Consider the following 27,852-nt stretch of genomic DNA (forward strand, 5'->3'; position numbering starts at 1 on the left):
CTCCTCGGGATCGGGATGGGGATGCCGCCGGCAATGAGGGAGGGTCCGTACGCTGCCCTCCTCCCGCGGCGGCGGCGGGGCCGGGCTTGTCCCTCCCCCGCCACATCGCCCTCCCGCCGGCGCTGCTGACGTGTCTGCTCCCTCCTTCCCCGCCCGGCTCCCTCCCTCCCCGGCGCCCGCCGACATGGCCGCAGCCGCGCCGCCGGACCCCCGGCTGCTGCTCGCCCTGCTGCTGCTGCTGCCGCCGCCGCCGCCGGGCCCGCGCTGCGCCGCCGCCGCCGCCGCGCCCGACCTGGGCCGCCGCTTCGCCGAGCGCAAGCGCTGCGCCGACCTCGAGTGCAGCAGTGAGTGGGGGCGGCGGGCACGGCCCCGGCAACGGGGGTTTGTGGGCGAAGGCGCCTCCCGGAGGTTCTTCCCAAAGCCCTCTCCTTCCGCCGGCTCTGGCACGGGAACTGGGGAGAATCGGGGAAACGGGAACGCAACGCCCACGCGCGCCGTCCCTCTCTCCTCGGCCAAGTTTTCAGATCCCCGCAGCTCCGTGTTTGGCTGCTTTTTTTTTTTCTCCCTTCTGCAAAGCCCTCTCGTGATAAACCCGTTCTCTGGGTGTTCTCTGGGATAATTTCAGGACCTGTTCGCTGGGACACAGATGTTATCTTTCTGATTTAACATTAATAATTAGCTTTATAGCGCACCCCTGAAGTGCAGCTCTCCAGTGCTTTGTCAAACCCTTGTCTTGACTAGAATGCTTGCTTTTATTTTTTAGCTATAACTTGCTTTTTTTCTTTTTTTTTCTTTTTAGTTATAACTTGGCTTGTTTGTTTGTGTTAATTAAAACTAGTAATTTCTTAGTTACACTTTCAATTTAGTTCTTATCTCTTGACCCAATCTGGAAAATAGCAAAGCGGTGCATGCGAGGAGGTCTTGTTTACTGCCAGTTAGCAAAGACACTTTTCATGTAAATTATTTTTTAAGTCGTACTCTTCTTGTTTTCTTTCAACAGTGTTAATGTGCCGAGGGAAGGCCATGCAGGATTTTAAAGGTCCAGATTGTCGCTTTGTAAATTTTAAGAAGGGAGAAGCGGTATATGTATATTATAAACTAATAGGAGAATCAACTGAGCTTTGGGCTGGAAGCGTAAGTACTGTAAAGCATTTATTCTGTTTGCTCTTCTTGGTAATCTATTTTCATTCCTTTTTCCTTGTAAGAGAATGCTTGGAGTTTTGAACATGGCTAAATAACACAGTGAATGCTGCTTTGTCATGAGGCTGGAAATGGGATGAGGTTTGATCAAACCTGAGTACTGTGAAAATTGGGCAGCACTAATGTGTCTAAAAACTGTTAGAAAACTGGCTTGGTGTTGAAAACCTCCTATTGCAGCACTTTCAATGGTGGTAGCCATAGGCCTACCTGGAAGCTGAGCCTCCCTTCCCACTTAGGGTGGCTTAAGCTTGTGCTTGTGTTTTCCCATGACGTGGTCTCATCCTGCACTCTGTAATCCTGCTAAAGATCGCTGCATGTGCATGTTTTAATTGTGCTTCTCGTCCTAATATTCATCTGCCTTCTTCCCCTTTTTATCTAAGCTGCATGCAGAGTTGGAGGAAAAATAAGTAGTAATACTAGAAAGGATTAAGGTAAATTTGATTTCTAAAAGGTCTGTCTCTATCAGCTGTGCTGTAGCAGTTTGCAGAGTAGTGGCCTTGTCTGAGTCAGCAAGACAATCTGAGAGGCTTCTGCTAAAGGGGAAGGAGTATCCCCATCCTCGCAGTTACTTCATAGAAAGCTCATTTCGACATTCATAAGCACCTTATTTGCCTGGCAGAGGCAGAACTGAGGTACCACGGAGGAAGAGCAATTTTTATGGGCTTTCCTTGAAAATGTTAGCAATCCAGAGGTTGCTTAGACCTAGCCCCTGTTGCTTCTTCACCATATTTCCCCTACATCCTTTTTAGCATCCAAATTATTTACTCCAACCTTCTTTCTTACTCTGGTCTTCTACAGAGGATAAACAATTTTGACAGTGGTCCAGGTGCTTGAAACCACACTGGGGTGTTTACTGTGGGACCAGTGGTTTAGTGAAAATCAGTGTGTATCACTTTCTGTAACCACTTCAGGCTGGGTGTGGACATCCACGCTCTCAGTAGGAGCTGAATCCAATTAGAAGGATACAGAAGTGAATAGAAAAAATGCAGCACGTGGTTAAAGAAGAGTTAATAATTCTGTCATGCTGGTAATTCCCTTCTGACATGTTCTGTACCATAAATAATCTGGGTAATTAGCTGGTACAGGTTTCCAGGGCTGCCAGTTCTTGAGATACAGAGCAGCAGCATGGGGCCAATTTTGCATTTTCTAACAAGGTATAATGTAGGCAACAAGATCAGACGGCAGGTTAAGGTAATTGCTGAGTTAATATTCAGTTTAATTATTCACTGATAGGCTCATGCAACAGTTAGGTGTGTCTCCAAGCTAAAAGGATGTTTGCTTTGAGTTTAACAAGTAAAAGCTGCAGCTGGCAGGTCGGAAAGAATTGCAGAGCTCCATTGTATTTGTTGTCATTTTTCAATTGTGTTACACGATTTTCAGTGCTCCTTTTAGGGCAGTGCTGCCAGACTGATTCCTTTTGGTTGGTGGCTATAACCTTTATTTCTTTTATGTCTTTGATTGACTGCTGCTGCATTAATCATAACACTGCAACAACCAGACTGGAAGTGCTGCAGCAGGGTCAGAGGTGCCTTCCTTTGCATTTTGAGTAGGGCACTGGCATATCTGCCCTGTCCCTGACTCACAGATAACACTGGGGTCTCTCTCCTGCAGCGTGACTTCCTGTGTCAGGTTTGGCTGGGCAGCCTGATTTCCTATGCCAGGTTTGGCTGGGCAGCTTGATTTAAGCAGGACAGCTGTGCCTGCTGTGGGAAGTCTTGGAGCCAGGGGGAAGCTGCTGCTTGTTAATTAAAACCAGGCCACCCAGTGAGGTCTGCCATTAAAAGAATTCCAATGGAAGGCATGTTACCTTCTGCCATGGTCTTTTTTCGGGTCTCATTGCGTGACTTCATTTGGGCTTTGTGTCCATCATTTGATCCCATCCATGTACCCTACTGCCTTTTTCCATTCCCCAAAGGTTTGGTTTTTTTTGGGAAAGGATTTATTAGGGCAGAATAGAAGCTATGAAATCAAGGGCTAACTGGAATTCTGATTGCCAGGTGTGAGCAGAGGTCAGGGGAATATGAGTATGAGAAGCTTCAGCTAATGCAACTTGGGGCTTATCTCAAACAAGTTGTAAATACAGATTCTAATTCCAAAATCAATTTGAAGGAGCCATGAGAAATACAATAGTATTTCTGGCCTGAAGGGCCAGATCTGATAAGAAAAGGGGCCTTTCACCAGGGCTGAAAAATCTATAGCAGTTGGGACTGGGCTTTATTTGCCTTCGCTTTTCTAATTCACTTCACCCTTTTCAAGCCATTGTTGTTTTTTTTTTCCCTGTGCCAGCAAACATGTTGTATTTCGACAAAATAGCTCCTTTATATTGTGACGCCAGTCTGGTATACTTTGCTTACAAAGTCTGGTATAAATTGCTCACAGAGCACACACTATGTTCACTGGGTATTTTGCATGTGAAAAAATTCTGGAACCCAGTTATAATGTATATTCTATGCATTATACGTCCTGTAGTTTTTAGCAGAGCTCTCTAAACCTCAATAGTAAAGTGAAGCGAAATGCATGGAAAATACTCTATTACCATTATTTAACGGTAAATTTATATTATGAATTTCATTAATACATCAGTTGCAGGAATACGCTTGATTTTTTTTTTCCCCCCAAAGCCAAAAGACAGAGCATATCAGGTACTCTTGTTTTCCTCTGCACAGTATCCTGCTGTAAATCAGTCTCCTCTTCAGCATAAATCTTGTGTTGCTTACACCATTAAGTTCTTTTAAAGCTCCTGTGCATTTATCCTGTGCTCTGCCCTCACTTTAGCAGGGTCCATAACTCCAAAAGTACTTCAGATCATTCCAAGTAAAACCTGCTGCTTGTTCACAAAACATTTTCTCAAAGACACTTTAAGATTGTTATTTTATCTTATGGCAAAGGGGTGAACTTAATACCTTTGATTCAAGGTTGAAACCATTTCTGGCCTCATGTTACAAGAAATGGATTTGACTGCAGATTGTTACTTCTTTGTGTTGCTGATTTTTGTTTTATTTTTGTTTGTTTTCAAACCCTGTACATAGCTTAGTAAAAAAGAAGATAGGGTGGATAAAATTAAGTAGAACAGAAAGACAATATTTCTGGAGGACCCCGAGGGTTAGGGCAATACTGTGTTTTCTTAACACTGCTCAGTAGGTGCAAACCAGCTCTTCCTTGCCTTGTGTTCTGAAGTTTTAGTTACCTGTGATGCCTGTGCTTTAGGGATTTGGGCTTTAAAATTAAAAAGATTTAAACATTATATTCCCCAGCTGTCTGTTTTCTGATAGATGGTGTGAGCCTTCTTGATCAGTGAATCTGCAGCAGCTGCCTGTCACACGTGGGCACAAGGGGGGCCAGATGCTGTATACACAGCCACGTGTTTTGTCCATACACAACTTTTTAGCTGGGAAGTGAGTGGCTATTTCTCCCTTATACACTTGGCATTGATAGTGCCTTTCCTCTGTTGTGTCTGTAGAGAATGAATGTTTCCTTTATTTGCACAATGAGGCATTTTTCCCCCCTTACAAGAGAGGACTTGTAAGGAAAGAAGCAGATGAAATTTTGGGCAGGCAGATCCCATATGGCTTATAAACCAGAGAAGTGGCAAACTGTGTCACTGCAGAGACTTGTATGGTCAGTAGCTTTGCTTGCAATAAAGGAGTTTGAAATTGTGATGCGTGAATCTAATGGTTGTCACAGAGGTTAGTCTGTAAGGAGACTTTGAAGCTCCAACTTTTGTTTTCAGAAAGATCATTAAAAACTGGGCTAGAAGTTTGCAGAGAGAAATAAGCCAATTTACCATTAAACTCTAGTGTACCATGCAAAGACAAGCTTTTGATTTTACTTGTCTAAATGAATTTCCCAATCCCATTGGTAATTCCCAATAATAAACATGCATATATGATCTGTTTTCAGTAAGAGAACATGTGCATTTACAAAAGATGGGGAGGGAACAGTTTGGGGTTTCTTAATACATCTGTAACTAACTTCAAAGATATCAACTATGGAAGATAAGATCTGAATAAGAAGTAGTTTAAAAAGGAAGTCCTATAGTGCATCAGTGCTTACTTTGCTTGCATATTAAAACAAACACCTCCAAAAATTATTAGTACATATTATTTACTAGATACTGATGTCTTCTTTTTTTTTTTTACCATTGTAAATCCAGAAAGCTTCAGGCAAGGTTAACCTGTTTCAGTGCTATCAGTGTAACAATTTATCTGTGTATCCTTAATGTTCCATTCCCAGTTTCTTTCTAAATTTGAACTTTAACTGAGTGTTCTCCCTACACAAACTCTTCAAGAAAATTGGCAATTGTCACCCTTCTTCTGTAACAAATGATTGAGGAAATGACCAACTTCATTTTTTTCCCCAGATATTTTGGTTGTCTAGGAACTCTGTACCTTTCTAGGTGTTTCCACCAGGCTCTAATTACCTAAATTATCTAATCAGTGTAGTGATTGCATGCTATTAATATTGGCTTCTTGACAGCTGTTGTCAGAACTCTCAAGTGAGAGCATTACTCTGTGTAGATCTTATCTGGTGAGTGATAAGAGAGATTCTTGTCTTCCACTGTTTGCCTTGCCTTAGCACATTGAAAATCACCATTCTGTGACTGATTTTGGCTTGTGTCAGGCACTGAAGAGCAGCAGTGCATTTGCAGAGGGAGGTATATTTTCCAAAGAGGTTTTTAAATGATTCGTACATTGAGTAAAATTTTGCATTTCTCTACAATCTGCTTTAAGAATTTTTTTTCCCTTAAGTTACAAAGAGAGAGTATTTTGGGCTATGATACTGTACATGGATGTAAATCTTATTAGTCAAAGATCCTCTTCTGCTTACTACTTGAGAAAATCCTTGAGGTGTGTGTGGTGCCTCTGGTACCTGCACAATAGCAGTTAAAGCATGAGAGCCAGAAGGCCTGGGTTTTATTTTCCTAATAACTTGTTATAAGTCAGGCTTTAAAACATGAAGAGTCAAACTTAAGCCATCTTCACAAAGCTCTCGTGAAATTTAAGTATAAAACCTCACTGAAAACTCTTGCATAAACAAGGCATCACTGGTCTTTTATTCACTGTGTTAAACTTCATTTAGAATACTTGAGAGTGAGTTCAACATATTTGCTACTGGTCTCTGCAATTTATGACATAGCCATGTTGTTTCTAAACCTTCTTTACTGCTTTTTGTTTGTTTGTGTTTTGTTTGGGCTTTTATTTTGCAGGTTGGAAGTGATTTTGGATATTTTCCAAAGGATTTACTTGAAATAAATCATAACTATTCCAATGAGGAGCTAGAATTACCAACAGATGTAAGTCTTGTTCTGGCTTTTTTTTCAGTTAGGGTTTTACTGTTTCTTATCTTGGCATTCAGTAAGAATCCCAAGGAGGAAATTGGGAAAACTAGTGATTTTTAGTAACTTTTTGTTAGTAAGCAGCTACATATGTGCAGAGGTGCACATGTGTGTGGGCAGGGTGGAATGTTTGTGCAGCCCTTTATGTGTATGGGTGTGAAAGCATCAGCCCAAAATGTGGGCATTGACCTTTCTTTTCTCAAACGTTATGGTTTTCTTCTAAAGAAAGCTGGATTGAGCACTGTAAATCCTGTTAGCTGTCTTGTGTGTGGGCCTGCAGGTGTGTAATCAAAATGGCTTATTTTCCCAAACTTTCCAAGTTTAAAGTACTGTCAGAAACAAACAAAACTGGGTACACTTAGCCCTTTGATTCTAGAATTGGTCCTGCCGCCTTTTCACACATGACTGGCTTTCATGCACTAATAGCAGCAACTCCAGAGTTGTGTCAGTAAAGCCTTTTGAGGCTGTAGCTTTAGGCATGCTTGCAGCACAGAAAGTCGAGCAAATCCTGGGCTTCATCCAAAGCACTGTGGCCAGCAGGGCAAGGGAGGGGATTCTGTCCCTTTGCTCTGTGCTGGTGAGACCCCACCTGCAGTGCTGCATCAGCTCTGGGGTCCCCAGCACATGAAGGACATCAGCCTCTTGGAATGAGTCCAGAGGAGACCACCAAGGTGATTTGAAGGATGGAGCACCTTTCCTACAAGGAAAGGCTGAGAAATGTGGGATTGTTTACCCTGGAAAAGAGAAGGCTCCAGAGAGACCTAATTGCAGCCTTCCAGTATGTGAAGGGAGCCTACAACAAAGACAAAGAGAGACTTTTTATAAGAGCATGTAGTGACAGGACAAGGAGGAATGGCTTCAAACTGAAAGAGAGCAGGTTTAGATTAGATATTAGGAAGAAATTCTTTGGAGGCACTGACAGAAGTTTCCCAGAAAAGTTGTGGATGCCCCATCCCTGGATTGTTCAACGGCAATTTGGATGGAGCTTTGAGCGACCTGGCCTAGTGGAAGTTGTCCCTGTCCATGGCAGTGGATTGGAATGAGATGACCTTTAAATCCCTTTCAACTCAAGGCCATTCTGTGGTTCTATGAAATAGTGTTCAGTGTCTCACACTGCTTCTATTTATTTTTCAGAAATTGCATGACAGAGAGCTCCTGCTTGGAGGACTTGGTCCTTTAAGGGGGCACCAGTTAACAGTGGTTGTGACACACAAGCTTAGCAACATTTGTTTTCTTCTGTTCACTGGCATTCAGCAATAGACTTGTTCTTCACTCAGGACATATGGTGATGAGAGCAGTGTAATACTGCCAGCTCCATTGCTGCCTTACACTTTGTTCCTGCCAAATCTTTTTATTTAGTTTTTTTATGAATCCTTGGGCAAAACTTCCCCTGATTTCAAAAAGAGTTTTGGTTATAGGGTTAATTCTGTATGATTAATATAATTTACTTTGCTGCTGCATCTCTATTTAAGTAGGTAAATGTATTTGGTCTCATCACTGTTAGAAAGAAAATATTTTTTGTCTGCATTGCTTTTCATTTCAGGAAACAGATTTTGTTTGCTTTGATGGAGGAAGGGATGACTTTGATAATTATAATGTAGATGAACTTCTGAAGTCATTGCAAGAGACAATAGCAAATGAAGGGGAAACTGAATCGAGTGATTCAGGGACAAAACCAGCTGAAGGAATTGAGAAGGATAAGGAGGCTGAACAGACTGATAGAGGAAAGTCCCTTGGTGCTTTGGAGACAGACAATCTTGAGCAAAGCACCAAAGAAGAAAAGGAAAAACTTGCCTTGACAGACAAAGTTGACAATTCTCTTACAGAAGGAACTGAAAATACTGGGGGAGACTCCAGTGTTAATAGTCACAAAGAAAACTCTCAGGGAGACCAAATTGCACATGAGCACTTGAAAGGAATGCTACATGGGAAATTAAAAGGGCTAGAAAGTGAAAATACCAAAAACACTAGTATTCCTCAGGGTGAAAACAGCCAACTTGACCAAGAGAATGAAGAAGTCAATGCCTATACACTTTTAAACAGAGAGCTCTCTGTGAACTTAAAAACGAAATTTGGCTCAACTGCTGATGCTGTTGTATCAGATGATGAAGTGACTCGCCTTGTTACGTCACTGGAAGATGATTTAGATGAAAATTTGAGCATTAATCCTCACAGTGAAGAGGAGGAGCCAGAGTTTGCAGATCAGTCTGCAGAAATCCCTTTGCTGTCTTTTACGGCAGAGGATGAAATTACATCCCCTGTGGATTTAGAAGATGATGGAAACTATGACGTTGAGTCACAAAATCACAAACCTGATGAAGCTGCAAAGGGTGCTACAAAGCTAAATCACCAAAGAGACAATGGGGAGGAACCTGGTTCAGACACATTAATTCTTAAGGATGCCTTCAGTAAGAGCAAGGAATTGGGCGACATTGTAAGTGTAGACAGGTCTGGATCTAAACAAACAAAAGAGAAACAGGATGAGGTGGTGCTAATTAGTAAAAGAGAAGCACCAGCAACAACTCAGCTTGAGGATCTTTCCAAAGAACCCCTCGGAAAGGAACCTGTGGGTACAGATGATCTGGGTTCAAAAGAAAAAGCCAACAAAACTGAACAGTTGGAAGAGCAGCTCACTGATGGAACAGAGTCACATTCTGCAGCAGTGAAAGGTACAGCTGTGCCTGAATCTCATGCTTTGCCTAGTCCAGGCAATGCTCTGGAGTCCAAATCATTTCTTAAAAACAAGGAAGATGCCTCAGAACTATCTGATGATGATATCAACAAAAGTCCTGAAAGAGTTCCACTTGCTTCAATAGAGAAAAGTGAGAAACAGTTTGAGGATGGTATTTTGGAGGAGCCTTTGGAAAGTGATTTAAAGCACAAAAGATCATGGGAGAAAACAACGGAGATGGGGAAAGCCGAGAACATGCCTCCAGTTGATGCTCCAGCCAAACTGGTGGAAGAGGTAAAAAATGCATCTCAAGCTGACTCAGGAGATACTGACCTCTTGAGACAGAAAGTGGAGCATGGAATGCCTGCTGTGGAGAAAGAACTTCTCAGACATGAAGGAAATTTAAAACAAGCAGGAAAAATTGAAAATAAAAATCCTGCCCCTTCTGGCAAAGAACTGGAAATAGAAAACCCTGCAGGGGAAGGAGACCCAAGCTATAGTGGAGTTGTTGAACAACCTAGGCCATGGGAAAATGAGACTGAGTATTCAGAGGCAGAGGTGAATGAAAAACTTTCAAGAAATCTTGCCAAGATGCCAGTGGTTAAACACAGCTCTGTTACAAGTTCCCCTGAAGAAAAATCAGAAAGCACCATGCATAAAACTAATACAGAGAATCTTACTTGGCAAGGAACTGCTCATCCTGAGGATTCAGGATCAGACAGATATCTTGGCAAAGATTTGGCTAAAGAAACAACACAAACAACACAGAGAGCAGAATTGCAATCTGAAGAACCAGATGTTGAAGATGACCCTGACCTGAAACAAGCAGATGATGAGCTTCTGGAAGATGAAAATGCAGCAAGTGCAAAGCTGTCACAAGCAAAGACTGCAAATGTTCAGGGTGATACACTAGGTGGTGAAAATACAAATCCTGAATTAGAAGGAAGTGAAGCTGTTTCAGGAACCCCAAATCCTACTTACAAAACAGGAGAGGAAACAAAGTCATTCCCTAAGGAGGATAAAACAATCAGCATGCAAAATGCAAGCGAGACTGGGAACAAAGAAGTGTACATATCAGAAAGAAAAAATGCTAAATTGGATGAGATGCAACATGTCATGGAAGTTGATGAGAAGTCTTCTGAACCTGAGGAACCATCAGCTGTGGAAGAACATAATTTCCAACCTCCTCACACAGAAGACAGCAATGACTTTGACCAAAGCAAAGATCATCTCCTAGAGAGCATTTCACAGAAAGACTCAAAAGAGGCGCAAAATTTAGAGCAAACAAGAAATGACCACCAGCAATCTGCCCATGTCCCCAGCCCGGCTGACAGCTCAGAAGCCAGCAGTGACACTGTAACAGGCTTCAGTGAGTCTGTGAAGCGGCTCTCAATAATGAGAGATTTCCTTGACGAAAAGCGCGTGATGCGCCTACAGAAGTACCTTGGGCTCCAACACGTGGTTAAGATTGAAGCCATGTTCCACGACATGAAGGTGGAGATGGAGCTTGCTCAGATGGCGAGCCAGAATAATGAAGATATAGAGAAAGCTCTGGATGAGATACTGGAGTTTTCAGAATCAAACATTATGGATGTTGTAGGAAAAGTTCTGGATTCCAGGGTGGCAGAAAATAAGGAGGAGGTGGTGAAGGAGATGGATTTGTATGATGAGGAGAGTGCACTTATGGATGATATTCAAGAATTAATATATTCATTAAGGAGTAAATATTCATCTGCTGGTGAGAGTGTCCCACTTGCTTCTCCTCCAGAACAGGAAGATGACCAGCTGCACATTCAAGGTAGGATGTTAAACTAGTTAATAAGTAGATTACATTGAAGTAAAATCCTGTCCCAAGCAACACTAACACAGAGAAACTTTAGGAAAAGGGTGAGGGAGTAGAATTGAAAGAGGCCTTGTGCAATAACCTGGGATTTTGCTTATTTTTCATGCATGTTTTTAGCATTGTGATGAGAGTGGCCCAGGGACAAATCCTAAGGGAAGATATTGAGTTCAGCACACCTGTTCTCATGGGCCAAGTTCTGTGTAAGATAAGTGAGATCCATGCATGGATATGTTCGTTAAGAAGCCACTCAGGACAAGTCTGTACCTCCTTAAGAAACAGGAATCCATATATACTAATGTGCTGAATTTTCTGGAGGGTTTAGAGCAGTCTTTTTTTTCCTTTTTTCACCTGATTGTGAAAGATTTGGCGATTAATGTGAAGTCCAGGTACTAAATCCAGGCACCTAAAATCTAGGGTCTCTTTATAATCATATTTTTGCCCATGTTCATAAAAGAATGCGTAAGTAGAAATACTGAACAAACAGATCTTTTAATTGGGCAAGAACCAGAGGTAGAGTCTTCTGCAAACTTGCTGGGTTTTCTGATTAGTGTGCAAGATGTTAAGATGAGCTTTTAGCCAGGCTCCTCTTACAGTAGTACGTGTTAAGTATGTGATTTCTGATAAGGTCATGAATGATGCAAATATTTCACCTTGCAGTGTTTTGCTGCAAGGTCAGTGGTTGATATCGTTCCTGAATTTCATTTTAATTACATGTTAGTGGAAGTTGACATTTTAATTACATGTTAGTGGAAGTTGATTGGGAATATACTGAAACAATACACAAGATGAAATATTAAAAAAGTGTCAAGAAAGCTTTGTTACGTGCAGCATTTTACTGAAGGTAACTGTAAGAAATACACATTAGGTCAGTGCTTATTTCATATCTCCTTGTCTGTCACAGATGGTACAAAAGCAGCTGAATATGACAGTGTTTCCACCAGAAACCCAAATATCATTGATGAGGGCAGTCAGGAGGAATTTCAGCAGCTCATTGAAGATAAGAGGCCAGAGAAACCTGTTGAGGAGGAGAAGGAGGAGAGGGCTGTCAATGTTCCACCTGAGCATGAAGAGGCCAACTTCTCAGGTAGTGGAGAAGTTGAAGAAGGGTATGATAGTGAAAGAGGACCACTCCTGGAAGATACGTCCTTTGGGTCAGTTGATTCAGGAGACAGTGCCAGCGAACACATTGCTGAAGGTAACCATTTGGAATTGGCTTATTTTGTTGTTTTGCTCTTGAAGACGTGCGTGGTTTAATGTATTTTTAGGCAAATAGCACGAGTTTTCACTGATACTTTCATTTTATGTTGCTGTAATTCTCATGGCTTTCCCTGATCTGTGACAGTCCCTCTAGTGGCAGTACTGTATTGCTAACTTAGCACAGCAATTTTTCTACTATGGTTTTGCAATGTAGGAAAAAGGAAAGTGCTCTTGTATCAGAGTTAGAGTTCTGTGCTTGGGCTTGTGGACTGTGTCTCAGGATGGTAGTGGAGAAAGAGAGAAAAATCCCTGGAGGCATACCATCAGCCCAGGTTTCTGCCTCTTTGCAGGGATTGACAGCCTAAAGTTCACCTTCTATAGACAGGATTGCCCATAGAATTGTGTGTCTTTCTTCTTGCTCTTTTTAGCCCATGTCTGTGGGCCATATTACTTTCCAGGGAAGGTGGTGTGTAGCTTCTCTCTCAGGCAGCTCAATCATTTCTCTGTGTGTTGGAGTAGGAGAAATGTTTGGCTCCCTCTGGCTGAGGCCTTGTCCCTCTGGAGCTAGAGTGCTGTCTCACCATTATGCCAAGGAGGGATCCTGTTACTGTCATCTTTCCCAGCTCTGTTTTGGCATGAAACAAACTTTGACTGTGTTCCCAGTGCTACTCTCAGCTTTGCTGTTCTGCCTTCACTTCTGATTATGCTTAATAATTCTGTCTCCACTGAGTATTTAGGAAAAAATTCAGGCACTAATCTTTGTTAGCTTTTGAGCACTCCTGAGGTGCTGTACCATCTCCAGGGCCAAGCACTTTGGAGCAGCTTCTAAGTTCTGAAGGAAACTCTAGGTTGAATGCCAGGAAAACTAAGGAATTTTGAATGGTTAATGGATAACTTACTGGTTAAGTAGTCGGATGTTCAGCTGTATTTCAGACCATCTTCCATTCTTTTCTTAAAGGTGGTTAAATGCTGCTTGCCAGGAATTCTTAGGAAGGCTGGTAGAAGTGTTGGGAAGTAACAGGGTGGATGATGGTAGAACGTCTGGCTACAGCTGATGTCTTTTGGTGTGACAATAGGCTGGGCAGGTGGCTGTGGAATCTGCTGGCCTGGATGTGTGGCAGCAGAAGCAGCAAGATGAGAGCACAATATTCAGGCCAGGGTAGAGTTGAAGATGGTTTAAAGCTTTTGCCATACTTAGTACTGACAGAGTTCCAGAGTGTTTGATATAGTGTCATTCTTGGGGATGTCCTGTGCAGGGCCAGGAGTTGGACTTGACAGTCCTTGTGGGCCCTTCTAACTTAGAATAGTGGTTCTATGAATAGTGTTGGGAACTAATCGGAGGGATTCGCGGTTAGGAATTGAAGAGTGTGCTGCTCTGATTCCCGGCTGGAGGACCTGGGTGTGCTCTGAGGCAGGCTCGGCGCCGTGCCACCGCACAGCCGTGTCCCTTCCTGCGGGACCCCTCCTAACGCCGCCTGTGGAATACCAGCGCACTTCCCGAGGGCTTCCTGCCGCTCTCCGCAGTGCCCCGGAGCACGGGGGCAGCACGGGGGCAGCGCGGCGGCAGAGGCGGCTCGGTGAGGGCGCTCCGTGAGGTGACGCCGCCCCCTCTCGCCCGCAGGTGCCGGTGCGGGCGCCGCCTGGCGGGCGGCCCTGGGCGAGGCGCGGGAGCTGCAGCGGCGGGTGAGTGGCGCGGCGCGCGCCGTGTGACGCGGGCGGGGGCGGGGAGGCCGCGAGGGGCGGCGCGCGGCGGGCGGGCCCCAAGGGAGGGAGGGAGGGAAGGAGGACGGGAGGGAGGGAGGGCTGACGTGTGCCTGGCGCTCCCGGGCCGCCATGGATCCCGCGGGCGGCAGTGGGTGGCCGGTGGAGGAGCCCTCGGCGCGGCGGAGGCTACTGCAGGTGATGGCAGGGAAACGGCGGCCGGCGGGAGGGCGGGCGGGCCGGCCGGCCGTGAGGAGCGGCGGAGGGGCTCCGGCGGCCCGAGCCGGGCGGTGACACACCTCCCCCGAGCGAGGCGGGTCCCTGAGGGGGTCACCCCGGCGCACCCCGCCGTGAGGGGGGCTGGCGTTCCGCGCCCCCGGCCCGCAGTGTGGGGCAATCCCGCGGGAGCGGAGGCGGCCGCTGGCGTCAGGGACCGCTGCCGGCCTCCCCGGATGGCGGGGAGAGCTCGCCCCCCGGCCGGGCTGTGCAGGGGCAGGTGTGCACCCTCCTTTCCGTCCCCTCACTGCCGGCTGTGGAGAAGGTAGGGAGAGAGAGGGTAAGTAGGAGCAAAGTAAGGGAGAATGCAGCGGCTCCCGTGTGGCTCACACAGTTTGTTCCCTGAGCGCCATGTCATGTCACTATCAGCCCCATAACTTGTACCAGGCATTCGCACCTTCCCCAGGTGCTCTCTGACCTGCAGGTAGAGGAGGAGACTCATGGCATATGACCCTCTGACAGGGGCAACAGCTGGGAGCAAATCTGAGCCATTTGCACTGGATTGGCACAAACACCCACATGTAAAACTGTTTGGGTTTATTTTTTTCTATAGTTTTCCATCCTTATAGCGTTATTTGGAAATGGGTCAAATAACTACCAGTGCTATGTAATACAAATTGTACGCATCAGTGTGTACTCATTTTGGTGTGACTCTTCTTTGCCAGCAGACTGCTGCTGTCAGGTGTCCTCCTGGTACTCGGGAGTTTTGCATTGAAATGTCAGCACCAGGCTGCTCTGTGGTTTTCTTCATTTTCGGTTTGCAGTTTGCAGAAAAACTGCAAGAAACCTCTAGATGGTTCTCTGGTTTTATGTGAGGAATAAAGACACCTGTCAGACCGCTTGTTTTACCCCACTATTTAATGAAAACACACTCATAGCTGTCACTGCTGTTGGTTTGCAGTTGGTCGCCACGCTGCCTGAGGAAATGCGTCCTGGGCCTGATTTCCATGGACTTCCATGGGAGCCTGTTATTATAACTGCCTTAGTGGGAATTGTCACGCTTGCTATATTTTTCTGGAGAACCTGCCTTTCAGTGAGTATACTTCATGCTTGCAAGCCTGCTGAGGTTTCACAAACTAAGTGGTCCTTTGTACGGTTAAACTGTTTCAGCATTACTGGCGTCAAAGCGATATGTAGTCTTTTGTGTTTTTACTTTTTCTGTTTAGAACATTAATGGGAGCTAAATGCTGGGCTGAATATCTAAAGTAAGTTGCAGTGCTAAGAAGCATTTTCTATAAGCTGGTCATTGAAGATTGCTTAGTAAGAGGTAATTTCGAAAGCAAACTAGAGGAGTATGCTGTAAATAAAGAAGGCTGAGGAAAGGGTCAGCATATCTTTGAAATGAGAAGCCTTCCATGTGCTTGAGCCTGTTGCTGGCTATATCCAAAACAAACACTTAATCCTCCCCACTTCGTGTTTTCCAGCTGCTTGCAGGTACTTCATTTAGAAACCTAAAAACATGATATTAATTCTCATTGGAGAGCTTTTTCCATTTCTCCCCATTCCTACATGGATAATTTTATGTGCAAGAAAAAGTCTATCACCAGCTCTCAACTGTAACAGTGCTTTTCCTTGGGAGCTGCAAGATGAAAATCAAATAGGCAAATTTATTTTATAGCTGTCCAGTTTAGTCCCGATATTTGTCTGGAAATTTATGGAATACTTCATATTTGCCTGACAAAAATAAACTGAAACTACATGTTTTCTCTAACAATATTGATAGTTTTTTTTTCCCTTGCTTAGTTTTGATATTGAATATGCCAGATCAGTTTCAAAAGCAAAAACCAGTGTTAATAGAACAGCATTAAAAAAGCTTCAGAAAGTCCTCTTTTACGGTGTTAGTTTTGAAACAAGCACCTGTTGCTTTAGAGGGCACAGAACTAGGATGCAAGGGGTTTTTTGTGTTTACAAAGGGGTTTTTTTTGTTTGCAAGTTTGTGGCTGTGGTTTGATACAAAATGGCTTCATTTTCTGTGTAAATTGGCTGTGGGCAGTTACTAGTATCCCTTTAGTGAGTGAGTAAACAGGCGTTTACTAAGGCTCTGGGACAGGGCTTTAGCCCTGGGAGCTTTTATTAGAAAACAGCTTAAGCTAATTTGTAGTGTTACTCAACACTCATTGGCAGTGATAGATGTGTTTTCCATATGCTGCTTTAACCAGCATGGAAGTGGTCACTTTTTTTCCATAGGGAATATTAATAACATTTTTCATTTATCACTTTTTATGGCTAATCTTTTTGTTTGTCCTCTTCCATAGGTAAAGAGTAGAATGTATCAAGGTAAGTTTCTCTTTACTTTTCAGTGTTGTTGATGCTTAGGCACCTAAAAGTTTTGAAGATTTATACTGTTTCAGAGGACCAAGTATTCATCTTCACTCCCTTTCACAGAGAGTGCTCAGTCCAAGGTTACAGTGCAAGCTCGGCCAGTAGATGATACTTAGTTGAATCTGAGGGTTTAAATTTTGCCTTTGATAATGCTTTGATCAGGAGAAACAATGCAGCTTGCACCTGTAAAATAAAGGACAAGGAAAAGATTAATTTCATTCAACATAAATGTGAATCACTGGTTCATGGGGCAGAGTTTTGGTTTTCTGACCAGCAGTGGGTCTGCCTTTGCTTGCTGTTTCTCTCAGAAAGCGGGAGCTGGTTCCTTTTGTTTTTTCGATTGAGGGGAACCTGAAACTGGCTGCTGTGCAGTTGCAAAGAGACACTCTAAATGTAGAACTAAATATGCAGGTATTCCTGTGGCTAGCACATCACCTTTTACAAGAGTTTTTCTCCAGCTTCAGTTTATAAAATTAAAGTGTACTGAATGGGAAAAAAAAAAAAAAATCCAAAGTAGGGTGATTGCTAGAATTCATAATTGAATAGAAAATTCAAATATGGAAGAATTATCTTCATATGCAGTCTGTCTTTTTCTCCCTCACATTTTACTTACCAGTCATTCCTCTCTAGTTTCATTATGGTTATACTGAAGTTTCCTTCTACACAGTTAATGCAGAATTAATGAGCTGAAAAAAGCACGTCTGTGATCTCTGAGGTGGTTTCTGTAGTGCAGGAAGACTATTGGTATTGGTGGTGCAGAAATTACTTAGCAGTCACTCCTAAAAAAAATGAGGAACATGGCTTTAATTCCACCACCCAAATAATCTTCTTTTTGAGCTGTATAGAAACTACTTAGTAAAGATCAGAACAAGTAGATATTCTTCAAGCATGATGCAGGCCACATTGCTATTAAAATCTTTATCCAAAATAGAGGAATATTAACAGTAACAAAAATACTTTAAAACATAGCTTACATTTGGAGTCCCAAGGATAAAAATCTACTATCGTCGCTTAATCACAGCAGTAAAATTGGGAGGCCAAGCTAATGCAGGGATTGCTGCTTCCTTTAAACTGCTGAGGGCTATCTTGAACCTTGGCAGCTACTTGCTGTCTCTCCTCTACGCAGAGTGGGAAGGGCCTAGGATACACTGTCCCAGGAGCCCTCGTGTGGGAGGGAAAGGAGGAGTAGCAATTGCCATTGCACTCCGTGGGATGCAGTTGGAACAACCAGTGCTCCTTGTTGTGCTGCAGGATTTGCTGTGAGGAAAATGGCACTTGGGGCAGTCAGATCCAGACCAAGGTGGCTTAGGATTTGAAAAACAACAACTGTGTGGTTTTAAAATAATTTGTAATAAAATAATTGAAGTATGTTAATGATTTTCATTGACTCCTAAGGGTTGCTTGGTGCCTTGTTTAGGGTGAGAAGCAAATGCATGCCTGAAGGCTGCTGCTTGATCACAGCCCTTTTGTGGTCTAAGCAGATCAGGTCCTTAAGACTACTGCTGCTGTCTCCCAACCGACTGTCTCTTGTTCTGTTCCCAGTAGATCTTTTAGAGCTTTCATTCTCTTACCTTTGCTGATGAAACATCCAGCTTCAATAGAGGAGAAGCATGGTTGTTAGGGAAGGCATGTCCCTGAGTGTTTGAGACCGCACTGTCAAGTCTTCCCCTGAACACACCTCAGCTGTGTGTAGCCAGCACCTCACTCTGCTCTGGGTTCTGGGAGCAGCTTCTGTAAAGTGGATGCAGGAGCTTTGTGTCAGCTTTATGGTCTTGTTTTCAATCCTTACTTTAAGTGAAAGCTGGAGATGCAGAAAGGACTGACTGCCAAGGAATTAACACTCTCCTGATTTATGCCTTAGTTATTACCTGAAAATGTTCCTTGAAGTTGTAGTAACGATAGCTGATTTATTTTCCCCAGTATATGAAGTACAGTTGCTGTAAGCTTTCTTTTTCTTCCTAGTGACTGAAAAACAACTTGCTGAAAAGATTAAAAACCTTCTTCAAGAAAAGACAGAAATCTTAGAAAAGTTGTCAGAATATGATCAAAAGGTATTGTTCTAAGTTGTCCTTTGTTTCCTAATTATCTGTTACTGCTTTAATGACACAGTCAGTGCAACATCTAATATATTTTTATTTTCTATTTGTATTGAATATTATGTTGACAATTTCCTCAGTTCTGTGTGGTTGTTTCTGTGCTTAGATAAAGGAAGCAAAGGAATCTGTGAAAGTGGCCCAAGAACAAAAAGACATTCTCTCAGATGAAACTGCAGGGCTTAAGGTAAGAGAAAGTTAACTGTCTCTGTACTGAAAGCAGCAACACAAATAAAAATAGTTTTCTTTAGGTTGGTTTTACTTTTTTTTTTTTTTTAAGGACACTGTCAAAGAATTGGAAGAAGCAAATCAGCAGCTAGATAACAAAGTGAAAAATCTGCACACCATGCTTGAAACAGAGAGAAAAAAGAATGAGAAGAAACAAAACAAGGTTAGAACAATTACATTTGTGTCTTACATTGTCCTTAGCTTGATGTGCCCTAAAAGCTGGTCATGACCTGATGGCTTAGATACAGGTAGAACAAACAAGGTGAGCCCCCTCAAAAAGGGAGATTAAATGAAATTTTAGGTTTATCCCAAGATCAAAGGATTAGTTTGTTGATTTATTTTGTTTGGGGTTTTTAGGGGGCTTTGTAGGGTTGTTGGTTTTTTTTTTAAGATCTTGATGTGGTTATGTGCTTTCACACACAAACAGATGCATTCAAGTCATGGACTAGTCTAATACTTCCCAGATGGAGCCAGGAATTTCTTAGGCGATATAAGCTGAAGGTTTCAGGTTGGGAAGAGACATTTTCTTGTACTCAGAGCAGCATTTAGTTCTACAATAAATGTGAAGATCTCTGAGCTGCCCCTCTTTCTTGTTGGCCAAACATATTTGTTTTCTGTTTCTTCTTTTTAAAGCCTGATTTTTCTGTATCAACAAGCTCTTTGCCCTTGTTTTGCTCAAAGGTTGCTACTAATGATAGCAGTTCCTCTCACTGTGGACTGCACAGGTGTAGAGGGAACTTCCTGGCCACAGACAGGTGGAGTCAGGGGTAGAAGTAGATTTGAATGTGCTGAATGTTTCTATTCCTTGCCTTGTTGATAAGGTACTGCTATGTTGCTGCCAGCAAATGGATGCTTGAAATGGAAGCTTGTTGGTGTTTTGACTTAGCTTTTGTGCTTCCAGAAGACACAGGTTAAATAATTACTCAGGCTGAGGTTTGTGCCAGGATAACACTAAGTCACTGTTCATCTTTTTCTTAGCTCTCTGAAACCCAGAAGTCCTTGGAGAAGCTGCAGGAAGCTATCACTATGCATTCTGCAGAGCTTTCAGAGGTAAAGCATTATTTACACCCCCTCAACAGTCATAAGTTTTTGTACCAGGAAAATTCTTATCTATGAAATAGAAAATGCTGGCTTGGCAGGTTGCAGGTTGTTTGTGCATATGTACCTTTTTCTTTTCCATTTAACTAGGTTTTTTGTAGCTGTTGCTCCACTATAGTTTGACTTTGTCTTCTCGTTCCTTTTTGTCTCACGTGTAGGTGCAGATAGCCCTTAATGAAGCTAAACTGAGTGAAGAAAAGGTGAAATCTGAGCTCCATCATGTGCAGGAAGAGAATGCTAGACTGAAAAAGAGCAAGGAACAGGTAAGTTATGCCCAGGCCAGGCAACCTGGTCTTTCAAACAAAATATCCAGCCTTTATTCCTAACTTTTTTGGGTGTAGCTTCAGCATGTCTCTGTTTCTTTAACATGGCAGAATTCCATGTTTTCTATTACCATGATAAAAATTTAAATGCTTTGTGCCTGCTTGCACAGGCTGTTTGTGCAGCTGAGCCACATCTCTGGTATGAAGGCTTTGCCAGTTCATTTTGCAGTTTGCAGTTTTTGTCAGCAAAGTCACAGGAAGTCTGTGCTGAGGTGGTAGTCAAGGCATGATGGAGAGCTTGCCACTTGGGATCAGGGCTCAAGGAGGTAATGGTGAACAATTGCCAGAAAATATTTCAGAAAGCAAAGATAATGGGGAGAAGTTTTAGCCCTGGAATGTTGGGACAATTCTTTGCCAAATAATTGTAAATATCTGTTTTCTTTCCTCTTATGTAAAGTATGTGACTTTTTAAGGAATGTGTTTTGATTACCTCTATACTGCAATTAATTCCTCATATTTTGAGGTGTGTGAGCAGTTTGATGTCAGGATGTTAGCTGAGAAAATGACAAATTTTTAAAGCCACCTAATAATAAACTGGAGAAAGTTTCCCAGTATCCACTTCTGCCAATGGAGCAGCAATGACACTGATAACTGAAGTTTACCCTTTATCTGTGACCCATGGTGATCAGTTATCACCAGAGCTGGCAGTAAAATAGACTTTAATTACATACACCATGTACTAAAAACACATCAAGTAATCATCTTGCCTTGGTGCTTCATACAGCTGCTAAAAGAAGCTGAAGGTTGGAGTGAGAGGCATTCTGAGCTCCGTGAGCAGATTCAGCTGTATCAGAAATCTCAGAAGGACATAGAAGAGACACTTGCCTACAAAGAAAATGAAATTGAAGTAGGTTCTCTATAACCAGCTTGCTTTCAATATTATGCATCATAACATACTCTGTCATACTTCACAAAATGCAGGGCAATGGAACCTTTGATTTCTTTTCTAGGTTTTAACCAATTGCATTATGCAGCTGAAGCAGCTGGACATGGATTCAGAGGCCAAGAAGGATGACAGAGGGCATGAGTGGAGCCCAGGAGATGATCTGGCCAATGGAGAGTTGCCAGGTACAGTCATCCTACCTGAGGATTATGTGGTGCTGTGCTTGTGGCATGTTAAAGAGGGATCAGGGGGAATCCATGCATATAGAGCTGCCAGCCTGAATCATCAAACACAAAATATCCCTAACTGAAGGGAGGAACTGGCTACAAGGTCAATAATTGCTTTTAGATTACCTTTTAGGTAAACCATGGGTGTAGTGACACGGCTGTAAAGAGTGTGTATAAAGGTTGGTAATTAAGAGCATTCCAAAGGCTGAGAGTCTCAGCTTTGTTGTTCTGGTGCATTTATTTTTTTTATGAATTTTTAATGAGCTTTCTGCTTGCCTCCAGATAAATAACTAATTTAGGTAATCACATTTTTTAAATCTGAAAGACCAAAATAGATGTTTTCAAAGCTATTCTGGCAGTTTGTCATTTGTGATTTTGCACATGTATTTCCTGCATCTCTGGTTTTGAAATCCCTTTTTTTTTTTTTTTTTTTTTTCCTACCTATAGTCTGTGTGGGCTGGAAATTCCCACTTATTGATTTTTGGGAGGTTTTTTTTGGCCATGTAAGGATGCAGGGATTAAAGTGTAGGGAGTGTTACTTCATAACAGTTGTCCATGGACTTGTTCATGATGAAAACAGGGAAAACAAAGATATTTTTCTCTTTTAGATATTGAGAGTGAGAAGATGAAGGCTCAGATTAAGCAGATGATGGATGTCTCCAGGGTATGTTGCACAAGTATCTAATGAATGCAGTCACATTACTGCTATGCCTATGATCATAAACTCTGCTCCTCTTTTCAGGTCAAAACGATGTTATCTATTGTTGAAGAAGACAGAAATCTTCTGCAATCCAAACTGAATGATGAAGTAACAGCAAGACACGAGCTGGAAGGTAGGTTTAGCAAATAACTCTTAGTGCTGTTGGTGGCTTAAGAAGAAACAGAGCATGTAAGTGGCCATAATGGTTCTTACTGCAACTGCTTCTCCAACAGAGAAGATAAAAACATTGGAACACGATTCCTCTTCACTGCAGTCAGCCAAAACGCAACTGGAAAATGAATGCAAAACTCTTCAGCAGAAGGTGGAGATACTTGGTGAACTGTACCAGCAGAAGGAGATGGCACTCCAGAAGTAAGCCTTTCCTTACTCTGTCTGTTGTATCATGGGCACTGTCCAAATGCTTTTTGCTCAGAAGGATCAAAGAACTTGGAAGTTGTGGTTGGAATGAGTGATGGCTACTCTTTCAATACAGCTGAAGCTGGTATCCTTTCTTTACTTTTGCCGCCATTGCAGAGACTCTAAAAAGACTGTCAATGTGCACACACCATATTGCCTTCTACTTTTAAACTTCTGGAGAGGGCAGGTGGGTGGCTTGATCTGCAAATTCTGTGGTTGCCCTGCTACATCATTCAGAAGAGTCAAGGAGAACATAGGTGCTGTTAAGATTTGTTTCTGTTACTCTGACTTCTGTTCAGTGAGTCTAATTCTCATAATGTAGAAACTTTAGTATTTCAGCCTTGTGAGCTTCTTGCATTCTCAAAGGGCTAAAAGAAGGCTGAGGTGGTGATGGCAGCTGAGAGGAATTAATTGCCAGTGGTGAGGATCTGCTCTGTGTGTGTTTATTCCTCATCCATTTATTTACTTACTGAAATGACTGTAATACCATCTCTGTTTTGTGGGGAAAATTTGAGAATAGGATTCAGGCACATTCTCAGCTAAATTCTGTAGAAAAGCTGAAATTGTGATGGAGAAGCAGTTGAAGTTCCTAAGGTGTGTGTTGGTTGGGGGAAGCACAGGGTTGGAAATGAGGCTGTAGTGAAGCTGCCTGACCTTGTAACTTCCATGGATCCATGTGTAATAAACTTATAATGGAGAGGTGTAGGGTAGCCCACCTTTCAGGGAAAACTTCATCTTGACCTGTGTGAAGAATTTCTGTTCCTTACAAAACATACAGGAGATTACACTGCCTGTTAGTATTTCTTGATTAGAGTGAAGAACTTATTGAAATTTTTATTTTCTGGAAAACTGCTTTGACTTTTAGCCAAGGAAATGGATTTAGTTGGAACTGGATATGAGCAATAGTTAATTGGCTATTAGTTAAATGGTTCCAGTTCTGTGGGATAGCTCTTGTAAGTTAAACACACTACAGACCTCTTAAATACTTCCATAAAAATACGAAAACTCAAAAAAATAATGAATGATGAGGTTATAAAAAGACTGTGGAAATTGATATACTGAGTTGGTATGGAGAATACTTGGAAAAAGCTTCCCACATGATTAATAACTATTGAATGTGTTTGTCACCTGGGCCCTAAATTTGCCTCTTCTCACCACACATTCATTTCTTCATTTCCCGTGGCTGGTGTCAGTCCAGTGGATTTCCTTGTTTGTACCTTTGTAAATCTGCATTGCAATCTGTGGCATTGCTAGGAAAACCACAGGATGTGAAGGAATGAACTTTCTGCAGTTGGTAGATTCTGACAGATCTTCAGAAGCTGATAGAACTTTCTAGTCAACTCTAATTTTAAGGTTTTATACACAAAGGGTTTGTCTGTTGGTTTCAAGAGACAGGATTTCTGTCTCATCCTAAAAAACCTCTTTTTTTCTCTCTGTGATCTCACACATTATTATAGATTTTGATATTGCTGTCATTGGCAGGGGAGTACCTTGATTTTGGGTTGTAATAGATGTAGAATGCTGGACTATATGGTGCATTTTTTTTCCCTATGCAGAAAACTAACCCAGGAAGAGTATGAGCGTCAGGAGAAGGAGCAGAAATTGTGTGCTGCAGATGAAAAAGCTGTGCTGGCCATTGAGGAAGTGAAAGTTTACAAGTAACTTGAATTTCTGAAGATTGTGATTTTCCTTTTATTTCAGCTACTGAGAAAAATTTATTCAAACATCTCTCCTTTTCCTCTTTTTTCCTTTTGCACAGGCAAAGGATCCAAGATATGGAAGAAGAATTGCAAAAAACAGAGAGATCTTACAAAAATCAGGTAAACTTCTTGCTTCCTGGTTATTGTGTCGTCTTTTACTGCATCATTCCGGTGCTCTGAGGTGCATTATGGGAAATACTGGTAGTTGGATAAAAACTAAATGGTTTATTTCTTTCTCAGATTGCTGCTCATGAGAAAAAGGCACATGACAACTGGGTAAGAATGTTCATCCTTTTCTGATGCCAGCAGTTTGTATTTGATGTCACATTGGTGCCATTAATGCAGTTGACAAAATTTTCCCTATCAGCTCATTGCCCGCTCGGCCGAGAGAGCTCTGGCTGAAGAAAAAAGAGAAGCAGCCAACCTGAGACAGAAGTAAGTACAGAACAGACCCTCTCTATTGCTCTTTGAACATGCTGGGAGTTCCTTGGGGGAGAAAAAGCTCAGAATGTGCAGTGCATTTTTAAGTTACTAATTTTAACTACTGTTAAACTGTTTTGATGGTTAAAATAACAGTTCTTCGTGAAAGCTGTAACATTTTACAATGCAGTTTGCCTTGTTACATTCTAATAGATACAACTCACATGTATTTCTTGAATCATAATAAAAGACCTTTATTTTTCAAAATCAGATTAATAGAAGTAAACCAAAAAATCATCGTGCTTCAAAGACCAGTCATTGTAAAGCCAACTCCAGGCAGACCTGACCGCCAGATCCCACCGCGACGAGGTAAATGCTTCTGGTTCTCCCTAAACCTTTGGTCTTGGAGTCAGTACATCATGAAAACATAGGGCTGTGCTAAATTGTAGAAAAGTAAATCGAGTGGTTTTAATTCTTTGGCACAGGGCCCTTAAGCAGAGATGGCTCTTCTGGCCCATCACCTGTGAGTGGAGGAAATCCATCCCCCACACAGATGATTGATGTCCCTGCCCGGCCCCTCTCTGCTCCTCGAAGAGAAGGCGTGAGGGGTGAATTTGGTAAGCAGTGAAAATCCCCTTTTTAGACAACTCCCTCTTAAGCTACAAACCCAGAAACACTAAGGTAGATATTGGTTCTAGGAATGTTGATATTGATACCTGCTCTATTAATACACTGAGTGGTTTGTGGTAGGGTTTTATTAATAGAAATAGCTCAGGTTTGTGTTATTTAGGGTCTCTGGGGTTCTTGTTTCCCTTAAGGCGCAATGGTGGATGGCCCCCCTGCCCCACGAAGGCCTCCAGAGCTGCCTGGAAGGATGTCTGTTCCTGGTAAGTTGTGTGGTCTGCAACCAACTGCTACTTACTCATTACTCTTTCACTTCAAAGAGGCAATTTCAAGCCCACCTTCCCTACCCTAGGCATGGTAGGACATTTATTCATGTCTCTTTAGATATTGGGCCTGCTGTGGCATCCCTGATCAGCAGCGAGCCAAGAACCTCCTCCCCTTCCACAGCAATGGATGGATTGGTGAGTTGAGAATGGCCCAACTTTCAGGAACCCTTTCCAATACATGATACTTGTACTTGTACCAATACATGTACTTCCTCCTGCTTCTTTAACTGTATCATGTTCTGTCTTGTCTGTATCCTATCACTATTTTGCTGTCCAAAAAAACCCCAAAAGCAGCCCTCTCCCAAAGAGTCTGAAGCCCCCAATGTAACTACAGATTCACCTTCCTCCATGGAGCCAGCTGCAGTGAGTATTCCGAGGCTGGACATGGTGATGCTTTGATGGAGAGGAGTAACAGGCTTGCTGTTCTGAAGTGCTGAATAACTGCTCTGTGGAACTAACCAAGGGCTCATCCCTCTGTCTCAAAAGGCTTCTTTAATGATGGATCAGTTACTCTCTGGTTTTTGTGGGATTGAGGAAATTATATGTTTCCTGTTAAGGACTGTGGGCAAACACTTTGGAGTGACTACAACAATAATCCTAAGCAGCTGACTTAATTGTGGTGTTTAAGCACAATTCCATGTATAAATCAAAGGGGTGTCCACCAAGGACACCTCAACAGGTCTTGAACTTTTCTTTAGTACAACTTCATCTAAATGAGCTTATCTCACTAACCACTCACTCCTGGGTAGTGCCAGCAGTGTTCTGGGAGAAGGGATGATGCTGGTGCAGTAGCTGTCCTGTTTTCTGCCTGGTTAATGTGGTTTGGAGTGTGTTTGGGTTATTTTTCTTTCTTTCTTCACCCCCCCCCCCCACCACCTTGTACCTGCTTTCCTCTGGGTGAGCAGTTGGCTTGTTCAGCAGTCAGTGCTTGTCTGCTGCAGTAACTCAGTGAAGTGTAACCTCATCTTTCCCAGGGTAACGCTGGTGCCAAAGGCCCCTCTCCTTTCCCTGGGGCACCTTTGATGAGCTCCCCAGTGATGGGGCCTCCACCACCCATTCGCTACGGACCGCCAGGACCGCCACCACCTCCTCTGCGGGGGCACTTCGGGCCTCGGCCTCTCCCTGGGCCCCAAGGTACGGCTGCAGCGCTCTCTGCTGACACTTCGCTTCTTGGAGCCTGATTGCAGAACCCAGACCTGCTTTTCCTTAGCACAAGGCTTCCTCATGCTTCATGGGCTTTAGCTGGCCCAGTAAGCTTGGACGGGCTGGGTTTTTTCAAGCCTCCTTAGTGCCAAGGTATTTTTCCTTGTTTACTCTAAAATGGAAACCAGCAGCCAAAAGTCCCTAGAATACAATTCATGGGCTTTAGGTTAAAGTAAGATTTCATTTAACTCCACAACTTCCTTTCCTTTTAGGTTGTGGTGCTCCCTTGCCACCTCCAGCTGGAAGAGATTTCTTACCTGGTCCTCGTTTAGGAATGAGAGATTTGCCTCCTGTCCCACTCCCGCCTCCCCCCGACCCCAGAGGCTACGCACGTGGGCATCCTCCCTTCCGCCCCCTCGGCCCTCCTGGCCCCAGGGATTATCCTCCAGGCCCTCGGCTACCCCCGCAGGCTTCCAGGGACTATGCTCCTTCTCCCAACAGAGACTTGCCTCCGCCGGCACCCAGGGACTGAGGGCAGCCGGCCCCAAGGACTACGCACAGCCCCAGCGCAGGATCCCTGCCTGCAGCACCCGGCCGGCTCCACAGACCCGGCTCCCATGTGCACAACTCTAGGAATTGGCTCTTGGTTTGAAGACATCGGTCTCATTTCAGTATATCTCAGCTTTCGCAGGATTAATTTTTATCCAGTTGCTACAGACATCTTATGTGCATTTATGATCACAAACTCATCCATCCACTTGGGCTGCAAGAACCTTTCTGTGATGGACTTGAACCTACTCTAAAAGTGCAATAGGAAGGAAGTACCTGTGTGGAGAGTTTTAATTCAATGTAGCCTTTGTAACCAGTTGGCAAATGAACTAATTTCGTTAAAAATGTAAATCAAATCATTTCCTGTGGAAATAATTTTTTAAGTAAAATGCTATTGAACCTGCCTTCTCCATCACATCATTGAGCTGCAGTTACTGTAGGCCAGGGGTTTACTTGAGGACTCTGATGTTCTGGGGTTTTTTAAAAAAAGATGTCTGGTCAGAGATCAGAAGCACAAATGACACTGTATTCAAAGGAAAGCTATAATAAAAAGCAAAATTCCTTTTGCTAAACCCC

At 43.1% G+C, this 27,852-nt stretch overlaps 1 protein-coding gene across 5 annotated transcripts; it reads left to right on the plus strand.

Annotated features, from left to right (window-relative positions):
• MIA3 (MIA SH3 domain ER export factor 3) lies at nt 1-27,852 on the plus strand. Of its 5 annotated transcripts, none has more exons than XM_058835238.1 (29): nt 1-43; nt 1,001-1,134; nt 6,407-6,493; nt 8,079-11,004; nt 11,951-12,244; nt 13,868-13,929; nt 15,125-15,256; nt 16,479-16,500; nt 18,508-18,596; nt 18,748-18,825; nt 18,919-19,029; nt 19,845-19,916; nt 20,123-20,227; nt 21,012-21,134; nt 21,238-21,355; nt 22,006-22,061; nt 22,140-22,230; nt 22,331-22,469; nt 24,071-24,172; nt 24,274-24,334; nt 24,455-24,490; nt 24,582-24,649; nt 24,906-25,003; nt 25,120-25,251; nt 25,453-25,521; nt 25,643-25,719; nt 25,876-25,947; nt 26,559-26,718; nt 27,000-27,852. In XM_058835238.1, the coding sequence occupies exons 1-29, from the start codon at nt 16-18 to the stop codon at nt 27,257-27,259; spliced, it is 5,802 nt and encodes a 1,933-aa protein (XP_058691221.1). In that variant the 5' UTR covers nt 1-15; the 3' UTR covers nt 27,260-27,852. The 5 variants fall into 5 exon arrangements, with proteins under 5 accessions (XP_058691221.1, XP_058691218.1, XP_058691219.1 ...); XM_058835235.1 differs by lacking the exon at nt 1-43 and adding an exon at nt 170-344; XM_058835236.1 differs by lacking the exon at nt 1-43 and adding an exon at nt 170-344 and having other exon boundaries at nt 25,879-25,947.

This window comes from Poecile atricapillus, chromosome 3 (assembly GCF_030490865.1).
Source record: "Poecile atricapillus isolate bPoeAtr1 chromosome 3, bPoeAtr1.hap1, whole genome shotgun sequence".
Taxonomy (NCBI): Eukaryota; Metazoa; Chordata; class Aves; order Passeriformes; family Paridae; genus Poecile; species Poecile atricapillus.